The 12,037-nt window shown below is 37.8% G+C and overlaps 4 protein-coding genes across 7 annotated transcripts in view; 2 read left to right on the top strand and 2 right to left on the bottom strand.

Annotated features, from left to right (window-relative positions):
- Positions 1–5,799, bottom strand: part of LOC112574529 (GTPase IMAP family member 8-like) — a 133,175-nt gene extending 127,376 nt beyond the window's left edge. For 2 of the 3 annotated variants that reach the window (XM_025255661.1, XM_025255663.1), the window contains exon 1: positions 5,479–5,799. In XM_025255661.1, coding sequence (XP_025111446.1) covers positions 5,479–5,791 — 313 coding nt within the window. In that variant the 5' untranslated portion in view covers positions 5,792–5,799. The remainder of the gene's footprint in view (positions 1–5,478) is intronic. The other variant, XM_025255662.1, reaches the window with a different exon arrangement.
- LOC112574545 (GTPase IMAP family member 4-like) overlaps positions 1–12,037 on the top strand; it is a 283,763-nt gene that overhangs the window by 260,585 nt on the left and 11,141 nt on the right. The gene's annotated exons all lie outside the window — the stretch shown is intronic.
- LOC112574535 (GTPase IMAP family member 4-like) overlaps positions 1–12,037 on the top strand; it is a 287,359-nt gene that overhangs the window by 266,865 nt on the left and 8,457 nt on the right. The window contains exons 1-2 of one of the 2 annotated variants that reach the window (XM_025255675.1): positions 11,235–11,445; positions 11,548–11,583. The exons of the other annotated variant lie outside the window; for it this stretch is intronic. Of the exons in view, the coding sequence (XP_025111460.1) occupies positions 11,574–11,583 (10 nt within the window). The 5' untranslated portion in view covers positions 11,235–11,445; positions 11,548–11,573. Of the gene's footprint in view, positions 1–11,234; positions 11,446–11,547; positions 11,584–12,037 lie in introns of those variants that run through there. 2 annotated transcript variants of the gene reach the window in all.
- Positions 779–3,744, bottom strand: LOC112574534 (GTPase IMAP family member 4-like). The gene is made up of 4 exons (XM_025255672.1): positions 3,510–3,744; positions 2,795–3,179; positions 2,081–2,244; positions 779–1,734 (listed from the first exon to the last, which is right to left on the bottom strand). Exons 2-4 carry the CDS (start codon positions 3,150–3,152, stop codon positions 1,309–1,311), a joined length of 948 nt encoding a protein of 315 aa, XP_025111457.1. The 5' UTR covers positions 3,153–3,179; positions 3,510–3,744; the 3' UTR covers positions 779–1,308.

The following is a 12,037-nucleotide window of genomic DNA, read 5'->3' as shown; positions in this document are numbered from 1 at the left end:
GATTCGTTGTCATCGGCAACGTGCAGTAGAGGCGTACAGCTCAAATAGATAATAAAACTGGAATGAACTGTAAATAGCAGGTCATTGCTACTTTCTATTGTAGTGCTTGATTGTCAACAACGGACTTTGGGCAATTCATTTAATTTGTGATTAACTTCCCTTTTTATTTAAACGAAAGAACTAGTCTTTTCAATTTATGTTTCATTGTTGTTTTACAAGAATTTTGATGACTTTTGATACAGATAGACAATACTTAATTCAAGCAATAGACTGAAAGGAGACATTTTATTTCTGAGATGTAATATTCTATTTGCATTTACTTTCACTTTCGCTCTGCACATATCAACAGACCCTACAGAAACTGTGTAATAAAGTGTACATAAATTGAATTTTATATTACAAAATATCCACGACAAATTTAAGGCTAACGACACTACGGTTTCTTATCTAAAGGGTGGACATTTTTTATCTTTTTATTTGATATTTTAAAATTTAGCTTTAATAGCTGTAGTAAAAGATGAAATAAAAATTTAATATTATGTTACTTATAAAACAGTAATAAAAACATTTTAGCTACGCCAGCGGAAATGTATTATGTTATTCTCAAAAGATACATTTGAGCACAAGACGGTTGTGAGGATTGTCTGACAGTACAGAAGTTGAAAATCCTGTAGCGACATAAACCTGGTTGATTTTTCAAAATATCTATTATAAAACTTTATTTTATAAATAATTATAAGCAGTAAAACCCATTTTTAAATAGTATTTAATGGTCAATATTACTCGAAGTGAACAAGTTCTCACTGTTCTCTATAATCTTAAAAGCCAACTACAGAACTATTATTCATCTACCCAAATATCCATTAATCTTGCTTTGATGGATACTTTACAATAATACTTTGTTACGTACTGATCACACAAAATAACACTCGTGTAAAGAGAAGTCTTCACATAAAAGGTGTCATCTAATATTTCGCAAAGTAGACGAATGTATAGAAAATGAATCAAATGAACTATTTCGCAAAGAAAGCGTAGATTTGGGAAATATCTCGAAATAAAACGATGGACTATTATGTGGAAAGGCATTCACTTGAATTAAAAAAGTTTCAAAAGCAAAGATTAAGCAGTTACCTTTCAATTACTTGTAAATTAAAAGCATAAAGATCATGTAGCGTTGTCTCTCTAGTGACAAGTTTTTGTCGGCCCCTCTTTTATCATATGTAGACCAAGGGACACAACCTTCTTCTCTCACATTTTTCTCCCCTGACCTGTCACGTAACACCTCATTAATTATAGACTCTAGCAAACTCATTTGCTTTCTTTTTCGAGTGTGCTACCACTAAGCTTTGAAGCTTCCTTCGTTGAATTAAGGACTTGCTTAATGTGATCTGCAAATAATTTTTTCTTGTGCTCTGGCGTTAAATTTTCGATTAACCAGAATGTTTGGCCGCCTTTCGCCTCTTTACTCATTTCACATAAAATGTATTCCTTGTCTTTTACTGGCTTTGGAACAGAAGGTACCCTCTCCATATCCTTAGCAGCAACAAGTTTCACCTGCTGCCTGAGGTTTTCCCGAATGAAGTCTTGAAATCGTCTGAACAGTTCGAGGTCCTCAGTCGTCGCAATGGACTCCCTGACGAAGTAGAAGATGGCGTGTGGACCGGGACGAGTCACTTCCAACAGACTCCTTAACTTCTCCTCAACGGGCATTGATATTCCCGGTGTATCAAATACCTTCAAGGAAAGAAAAAATGAAATCTTGTAACAGCCATTTTTTTATATTGATTCTCTCAGTGTATCTTTACCTTAACAAGCAGATAAAATGATGACAATGACCAACTTCATTAATCCCAGCGGGAAATTATACTAATTTATGACGAGATTTAACAAAATATAATGTTCAGCAGATCTCACAGCACTTAAGTGTGTGTTACGACGGAGATGGCCAAGGCTGGAGAATTGACGCCGAGCCCATTACACATACCCGCGATGGTTTGTTTATTGTAACCTCCTGTTATGTACCAACAACATCAGACCTGAATATCATAACAACATAAAGTATGCTGTGACCCAAACTCACTTGACACCAGGTGTCGTGAACGTAGGTTATGTAACTGACTGTCCTGACAGTCTCTTTGCCGGCCTGAAACACTGGTCTGCCTACGATGGCATCGCCACCTGAACTCTTTCCGCTTTTAAGGGGTCCAAGGAGGAGAATCTTCTTTATTTCTCCTTCAATTTCTGCTGATTATTATAAAAAAATGCTAATAATATTCGCATAATTTATATACCTTTAGTATATCATGGAATAAACTGCAAGTCATGGCTAGTACTTGGCTAATACCAGATAGAACGATAGAACACGCTTAGTTTATTCACTTCAAATAATTATTATTGCCTGTTTCCAAAATCACCGACCATTTCTGTCAGTGCGTTGCTACATGGACTAACTGCTTGCTTATCTGCCTACACTTTGCCTCTCAGGCGCTGGTCTCCCCTACATTAGAACTTTCTCTAGACTATCACAGACATGCAATGTGTGTGTGTGTGTGTGTTGGAGGGGGTGGCTTGTTAATTAAAATATAGGTAAGTGTTTGGGCCAGAATATTATATTAATTCAACCAATACTGTAGATTTACAGTTTTCATTTTCTCTCAGAAAGCCTTAGAATAAAATCTTTATCGTAGGTACATGCAAAGCACTCTGTAACCATACACAATAAGTTCTGAAATGCAGCAGCATTACATAAGCATCCAGTTTGTAGGGCTTTAATAAAGCTGAAGAAAACACGTACCAAGATTGGGCACCAAGGTCATCAGGTACATAATATGTTTCCTTTTGGTTTCTTCATCATCCTCTTCTCTAAACACAAGATAGCGATCGTCTGCGTCCTCCAGTACCTGCTGCAACTCTATGCACACCTCCTTCAGTTCCTCCCCGAGGTCTCTGTCCAGTCGCTCACCAAAGGTGAAGGCCACGGTCAGCCTGGAGCAGAGGTAGTCATCTTTCAAACCTTTCTTTATCTGTTTGTAAATCTGGAACTCTTCGGGTGTATAGCGTACATCACAGCGGATAGTCAACAAGATGACATCAGGTTGAAATGTCCGCCAGCTGTGGATAACTCTGTCCACATCTTTGTCATCGACAGACATGTTGCTGAGGTCAGGAGTGTCAGTCACCTGAAAAATTATTATTGACTGTAATGAGCACATCATGTTCAATTTATTTAATTACATACATTATATATTGCATTATTTAATAATTTCGTAGAATAAAAGTTTTACATTATGATTATTGAATTTCTAATTATTACATATTATCCTGTTTAGCTTACAATGGTCATCTAAAAAGGCCAACGGCGCATAAAATTAAGGACGGCGACGAAATCAGATGAAAACCAATACTCACGAAAATACAGAATGTCGACACTTGTCTTTGTGTTTTGTCATTGTGATCTGTGAATATTTCAAAGGAATTAGAATGTTGTTGATAAACCATAACTGTCTTACTGTAATGCTGACTCCGTATCTTCGAGCTGATTGGGTTTCAGGTTGTGTGGTTGATGAAGCAAAACCTCTAGTGACAGAGAAGGCGGAGTAGTTCAGGAGAGAGTTGCCCACTGTGCTCTTTCCATTTCCAGTCTTGCCGACGATCAGTACGTTAATGTTATGTCCTATAAAATCATTTGTAGATTATATATTTATTATGGATAATGATCTCTCTTCCCCCTACTTCTCTGGTCTCCTTCCTCTCTCTCTCTCTTTCTTTCTATATCTCAAAACGTACGTGGTTCATCAGGAAACAATAAGATTGCTCGTTTGATGGCTTTGGTTGTGTTGTCTTTATGGCAGTCTACCTGGGACAGTTCAAGTGTAGACTTCGACAGGAGATTTTCAGCACACTTTTTCTGCTTGCCTACAAATGTCACGATTTCAACTGCATTGGAGAACTGATTAGCGAATCGTGGAGACTAACATTGCCCCACAGGTATTTTAAACTAACTTCTAACATGGTACTGAGTTTATCCAAACTGCATTCTTTAAGAATGTACCTTCTGTAAGCATCCAATAAAACAAATAGATTGTTGATTACTAATACCTAGTCACGATAACTACAAGGAAAAATATATTTCCTTTAAAATACCTTCAACAGATAGTTGAAAATTACCTTTTTTTGACACAAAGTCAAGGATTTTGCTAAAATGTTTCTCTTTATCTTCTTCTTGATCCTTAAATCTGAACACAACATACTGCTGTCTTGCATCAGTCAGAACCTCCTGTAGTTCTGGATTAACTGATTTCAGCTCATCCTCTATGTTTGTATTTAGCCTGTCCCCGAAGGTGAAGGCCACAGCTAACCTTGGACAGATGAATTGTTCCCCGAGAACTCTCTTTATCTGTTTGTATATCTGATGTTCTTCTCGTGTATAGCTGACATCACAGCGAATGGCCAGCAAGATGAGGTCAGGATCGAACTCCGACCACTTTTTTATTTCATCATCTGCAGCTTTATCTTCTAGAGTAAGATTGCTGACATCAGGAGTTTCAATCACCTTATTAAAAAGAAGTTCCATTAACAACGCCCTCAAGATAAATAATATTATGCCAGATAAAAACTATTTACTACTATTACCATCAACCCCAATTCTACTTTGATTTGTTTTTATTGAAAGTGATTTGAGACAATCGGCATTATTTTCTTTTCTTTTTTTACGGCTTCTTATCGCAGCTTAAGATACTGAAGTAGAGCGCTTTATTTATCTTAACAATACTAATAAAATAGCTTTTAATTAATTTAACCAGAGTTAAGCTACTTACAAAATATAAATATAATCGTTTCTCAGCCCCATATTAAGCCTTGTGTTTTAACTCCTATAGCTTACCAGTTTGAAACAAAGAGTAACAACAGACGTTCTAAGTAAAATCTGTTTAACAATATCTCACTGTAATATTTTTGCCTTGTCTACAACCACTCCTGCTTTCCTCCTTTGTACAGGATGAGGACAGCCCGGTGGTGACATGAAAGACAATCTTCTTTAGAATGGAGTTGCCCACCGTGCTCTTTCCGTTTCCAGTTTTCCCGATGATCAGCACTTTAAGACTGTGTTCGTGGGGAGATATATTTTGTTCATCCTTTTCTTGTCTCCTAAAATCTTTTTCATCTCCAGATTCTGAAAAAAAATCCCCGTGGACATTCCAAAGTATAATCACTTGCTTTTGTAGGCCAATATCAGTGATCTTCATACTACTTATGTAAACTAAAACCCATCGATAGATATACGTGCACATAATTTTATGTGTAAACGTATATTTTCAGAAAATGCAACTATTAAAAACGTTAAAAATACGCTGAAAATGAAATACGAGATACTTTTATTATTACTATATGGCGTATTTGTTGATCAACTCGTGTACACTAACGTTGTCTCCAATGAAATACAATACGTACTTAACTCTTCAAAGACCTGTCAACACGTACTTAACTCATCAAGGTAGCACAACACCTGGTCGACACGCTTCTGTTGCTCGCTGACCCCGAGTGTGGGGTCAAAGATGACGTAGCGATGGCCGGCGTAGTCTAGAATCTCCTGTAAAATTGCATGAGGAGTGTTCTGGAGTTCCTTCTCACTCGGTGTTTTCTCGTCTCCGAACGTGAAGAGCACCACGAGCCTCTGCCTAATAAAGTCATCGTCACACAGACTCCTGAATTTCCTGAACCTCCGTACAACATCTTTAAGGTCCACGGGACTGTAGCGAATGGTGAACAGAATGAGGTGTGGGTCTGGACACATGTTTAGCCAACTTTTTAGTTCACTTCTCGCTTTATCGTCGTTGTTTACATCTGAAGTACCGATGTCGGGAGTGTCTAACACCTTAACAAATAACAACAGTAAGAATAATACTATTCGGAATTTGCTACTTACTCAAAAATTAACATCTCCCATGTGCGTGTGAGAGTGGTTTAGCTGCAGCAGGGATAACACGAGAAAGCACCCGGTCCGAAAGAAAGAAATAAAGAACAAAGTATATGAATGATAAAGTAAAAAATATGTAAACAGTTAGATGCTCTATTTATTACATGTTACATCCTTATAATATGACAATGAGTTGTACTGTTTAAATTAGAGAAACTTTCAAAAGCTGATGTTGATCTTCGATTAAAAATACAAAATACCAGTAAATGTCTGTCTTCCCTGTCATTTTCTCCAATCATTGCTGCCACTGTTTCGGAAGTGAAGGGTTTAGCTTTTGAGGACACTTGAAAGATTTCCTTGCCAAGAAGAATATTTCCAGCTGTGCTCTTCCCACTTCCAGAAGGCCCAATGATGAGGATTTTGAATATTCGGTCCTGAGGACATTGAACCTTGCTTGTGTCATCTTGATTGGAAGCTGCGGGTATCATACCACCCGACTGTCTATGGTTGTAAGAAGTGGTCTGTGTGTCTACTTCCATTTCTACGCAAGTATTCTCATCTGCTGCAAAATTAAAGTATGATGTCAAACAAATTATATACTCGTACACTATTTTAGTTCAGCCAGACATTTTCGCACAGCCCCATTATGCCGATGGTCTTGGAGTACCACAACATTGACAGTGGATATGAACTAATGCTGGACAGTACAAGGTAGTGTACAATATTATTATTAATAGATATCAACATATACATTAGGGAGCGGTAAATATTTTTAGTAGCAAATGGTAGAAATAACAAATAACATCGAAGAGGAAGAATTCATAGAAATAAAAAATAAAGGCGTAGATGAAGAATACATTTGTTTGCGACGCTGCATTATGTATAAACATGTCCACAACTTGATAAATGCTTATCTCGCGCTCGCGCACACACACACAAAGCTCTCTCGTGCATACAGTATACACTACCCACACATACCAGCTCCACTTCTGACTGCACAAATGCGAGCAGACACAAACCCACAAATGGACGGTCACTCACACACGTGCACACATTCCACACGGTGCCTACAAAGTTCAAATAGCGGCATTAAATATTCAGTCCGAACTTGTGGCACCGTCAAGATAAGTCAGGTTACTACTTCTGCATTAAAAACTGTTTATCAGGTGGATGTTCTGGCCTGGACATGTCTGTATCTGACCCTAGAGAGCATGCAATAAATAAGATATTCGCTGATTGAAACTTGTCAGCATCCTGCACAAAATGCGATCAACATATATTTGCTAACAAATGGTAGGCCACATCCAAAATGGTGTGATATTCCTGGACTTTCAATAAATTTTGATTTTATGCAATTATACCCGTTTAATGTATGGCATAAAAGGCATTAGGATAAATATTTTCCCCTCACGCTGTAGTTTTAATCTAACATTTACAGAATTAGAATTATAATCAGTTTATTGAATAGGCGAATCTAACCTTTACATTCCATCAAATGCACCCTGGTTGTCTGGTATTAAGCAGTTTGTTGAGTTTTATTGTAAATAAGAAAACATTACTCACCATTTTCGGGCACATTCTCGGCGGAAGCTTCCATGCTTGTTTTGTGTTCAGTTCCTGAGTACTAAAACTTCTTGTTGTGAGTGGATTACTCTAAACAAGAGAGGGTTTCTTTCAGTAGTAAAGTACAAACTAAGACTAAATATGTTAACTGCTGGCACAGTGATGACAGCTATTAGAGTTTTAATTTAATGCCTGTACATGAACAGGATGTTTTCTTTTCAACAATCTTTTACTACATTATTTAATTCGTGTAAGGTCGGCGATCCATACAAGAAAGGGGAGCAGCACCATATTTTTGTGAGTGCAGCACAACAGTTGCTTAAAAGTTGCCTCCCTTTGCTCATATTTTAAGACACCTTCTCTGATGTGACTAAGTGAAAAACAGATCATTTAAAAAACTGTTGAAAAATATGAAAGAAACCGAGATAAAATTGAAAACAGAATGCAACCAAATGACTAATTGTTTATGGCTTGCTTGTCTCTATTGTCTATTCTCTCTCCGTTTTTCTTTTCAGTCTCTCCGTCAAACCTGTTCAATTCTCCTCTCCTATTTGCACTTTGTCGTTTCATAACACTCGATAAGGATGCAAAGTTCAAACATGAAAGCTAATACTTCATACAGCCTCCATTCTATTGAACTATGTGAACTAGATGGACATCTCTAACTAATTTCCTTTCCTGTTTGACTACAATCTTTCGTACAGTACATCATCACTAGAGAACATCGACTCAATTATCCAATACTCACATTCAAACTTGAAGGAATCAACACAGCTTTGTTCGCATTCCGAAAGCTCAAGACGATTCACAGCAGTCGACAGATTTTCGGGAAATACACTTGACATGAACTATTCCCTTGTTGACAGCAGGCACTGACGGGGTCAGAGTTGACCTCCACGTGTACAAGTCTTTCCTGCTCGCGCTCAGAATCACACTTAGGTAGATAAGGACACAGCTGTTTTACTCTTTTTTTCGAAGAAATTAATGATTGCTTTTCCCTGGTAAATCATCTAAATTACTGCCAGAAAATGTAGATCATGGTTGTTGAATATCAAGGTCGAGGTCGGTGTGGGCGGGGCTTCACGGCAACTGACGTCTTGTGCCCGCCTACTGGGAGTAGATTGATAGCAGTTGATAGAATACTTGAATACTTCAAGTTGCAGCGAATGTAGAACAAAGGTGAGTTGCTATCGATCAAAACTGAGCATAGATAAAGCGGCCACTATCTGTAGACGACAGAAAAGTACCAGAACACTGAGCTGCAATGATTCCCTTTACCGTTCAGTAAAGGTTTGTTCAAACCCACCATATAATTACTCCACACAATACATTCAAGAAAGCACCCCACTATTTGACGATTTCAGATATTTAATATGCTGTGCATGTGAAAGTAGATACAGAAAAGAACACGGTTAAGAAATATGCAAAGTAAAAGGAAGTGACTACAATGAAGCTTTTATAGGAGACTGCCCTTCAATATTCGCCAATGACTCATTCTTTTGCAGGTCTGTACCTGTGCTCACTACAGATATGACAGGACGAATTTCCCCACTCAGTTTCCTGTCATCAAAATCCCCTTCTTCCTCTTCTAGAATGCCTGAAAATGAGATTATTCCACCTTTGAGAGTTTACTGACTTCAGCGTCACTCAGACAAGTTCCATGTGGTGGTTAACTCAAAAAAAAATTTTCTACTCTGCTTAAGCTAATCATTTAGATCAACAACTGTTCTAGGGGTAAACAATTAAACCAGCCTCATGTTTTCTTCACCTTTACTCGTGTCTGTGCCTGTATGGAATGGTTCATGATTTTATACCGGCATAAAATAGGTCACCTTGAGTAATTAATGACAATGACAATGACCATTCTTTATTAACGAGGGGTAAAATAAGCAGCTGAGCGCTTTTTTCCATTTAGCCATCGCCATTTACAGGGAACGAAATTAACAGCATAAATGAAGCAATTAAGCATTACAGAAAAAAATTGTAGTAAACATAAAGAAGGGTGGATATGTACAAGGTGATGGTTAAGAAGATAATGGACATCACAAGCATCTTAGCCAGGCAATCCCCTAGTCTCTGTTCCATGTACAGATACAATACGAATATATTCGAAGAGTTGTGGTGGTTGTGGTGGTGGTGGTGGTGGTTGTTTTTAGTCTTCCGAAATTTGCACAGTGTGCTGTAGGTTTTCTCCAGGGTCTACTCACTCTTTTCATTGAACATGTCTTGAGTTTCTCGGTAAATCATCTTCCTTTAATCTCAGAGTAGAAAACTTACAAGAGAGAAATTATGTGCATTAACGGGCACGGATGGTGGGATTGATGCATATTAAGGGATTCATAAGGCGGTTAGTGGAAAAATTTGACAAATAAATTGAGCAGAAAAGCGACTGACTCTTTAATGGCAAATGGTTGGCTGATGGCTGAATGGTACGCATAAGGACACACAAATACTTACATAAATAAGTTTAATTTGCCGACCAGCGCGTTGTCTCTATGAGGAAGTAATTAAGAGACACACACACACAAAGGAAAAAAAAAAGAGAGAAAGGCTGTCACGCAGGAGGAAAGACGGTAACTACATTGTCGCAAAATGTATGTATAGTAAGCAATAATATTAGCAAGATGATTACTAAGTAACAAAGATGTTACAAAACTGGGACACAGTTGAATTGCTAGTATGAACACTGATTTGAATTGCACCTAGGGATCAACTAAATTGCATAGTATTGTATTTTATTGCATATATTATTGTTTATTAACATTTATCATCTTGATTTAAAGGATACCTCACATGGGTAAGTATATTTTTCTCCAGATTAACCCCTCGGGTTCGATAGAACCCTGGTTTAGAACCACTGATTTAGTGTATGGCAAACTACATCGACACCCAATTACGGTAAACTCAGCTAATAAATGTGTTCGATATTGGCTGAAACTAGTTAGAATTAATGATGATAGACTGCCCCGTGAAATCTACAAAATGTTATTTGATTTAGATACAAAAGGTAAATCTAACTGGGTATCTAATATTAAAAGAAAGTTATTTTCATTAGGGTTAGGTTTTGTTGGGTTAAATCAAGGGGTACAATGTGAAAGAATGTTTATAAGCAAATTTAAAGAACAACAAGTTTTGTGTAGATTGCAAGAGTGGGAGGACCACATCAATAACTATATTAACCACCCTTAATTACTAGCCCACTCCACTGATATTGTTAGATATTTGTATGCAGATTATTACATTATGTATTAATACAATAGCAGGCATTAATGCAGGATACATAAGTGTTATATTAGCTGTGAATATTCTAACACAACAAAATTACAACTCATATATATATATTGTATGTAAGTTAAGCGAATTATATATTTTGGTGCATGTTGCTGACAAAGACACATCACAATGAATACACGGAGATTGTAAGTTTAGACAGTTTACACAATTTCCTTCCAGTCAAATTTTGTCGTTCAGCGTTGTCTCCCCTAGACTACTAGTCATGACAGTAAGAGACTACCTCTCTGTTTGAAACACTGCTTACACTAAGTACGGAAATAACAGAGGTTCACGATATACTCGCCGGTCAAAGATGTGGTAACAACGAATCACCTTTAATGTCTTCCACTTGTTTGTGTTATTACTGCAATAAAACACGAGAATTTCTTGTTTGTAAACAGTAAAATCATCTTGCACTTACTGATATGCAGGTGAAAGAGGAAAGGTTCTCAAGATCACTCCATTGCAGGGTTGAAGGTCAGCAACCACCTCTCACGATGCCACACGCCTGAGTGTCGTCAGACCACAGCACGTCAATCATCAAGACGCCACGCCCACCGACGTCAGGGCCCTGCACATGGATAGACAGACAGCCGAGGGCTAGACACACACTATCTCACTCTGTGATAGTCTGCTTTGCACTGTATCTACTCCTACTTGCGCTTTTACTAGGCTGCAGTGAGCGGATTGGAAAGGTCAGTTGGTTTGCCTCATTGTTTTAACTTGATCATATTTGAATTATTTTAATGAGATTTAAACAAAATACTCCAGTTACCTGCCCTTGTTTATATTTTCAGTTTTCGCTCAAGAAATAATTGGCGACATGTCAAAAGGTACACTGGGTTTTTTTCTGTCTCGGTATCTGTCGTCTGTTTGTGCATGTTCGTGGCCGTAAGACTGTCTTTGTGTCTGTTTGTTTGTGTGTTTGTTTACACGCCTTTCTCCTTTCTTTCGTAGGTTGGCTGTCCCGGGCTCAGCTCTGGGTTCGGACACGCTGTTATTTCTTTACATGCGGCATTTGTTTGCAGGGCTTATCTGCTTATCGTGATATACCCTTAGTTGTCGCTCAGCATATACCAACCCACCCACTTCCCTTCTTCTTTCCTTTCTTTTCCACTCACTTCTGCGTGTCTTTTTGTCATAACAACACGTACCCTTATTTCTTTTCTTTATTTTATAAACTACAAGCTGTCCTGTAGTTACAGAGCTCAGTGCTCAGATATATATGATAGACTTAGTCGAGTGTTCACAAGTTTTTCCATATCCCTGCTCTATGACACTTATGAT

Source organism: Pomacea canaliculata, linkage group LG10 (genome assembly GCF_003073045.1).
Source record: "Pomacea canaliculata isolate SZHN2017 linkage group LG10, ASM307304v1, whole genome shotgun sequence".
NCBI classification, from domain to species: Eukaryota; Metazoa; Mollusca; class Gastropoda; order Architaenioglossa; family Ampullariidae; genus Pomacea; species Pomacea canaliculata.
The sequence above is the reverse complement of the archived record's forward strand: the minus strand, read 5'-3'. Positions and strand labels throughout refer to the sequence as shown.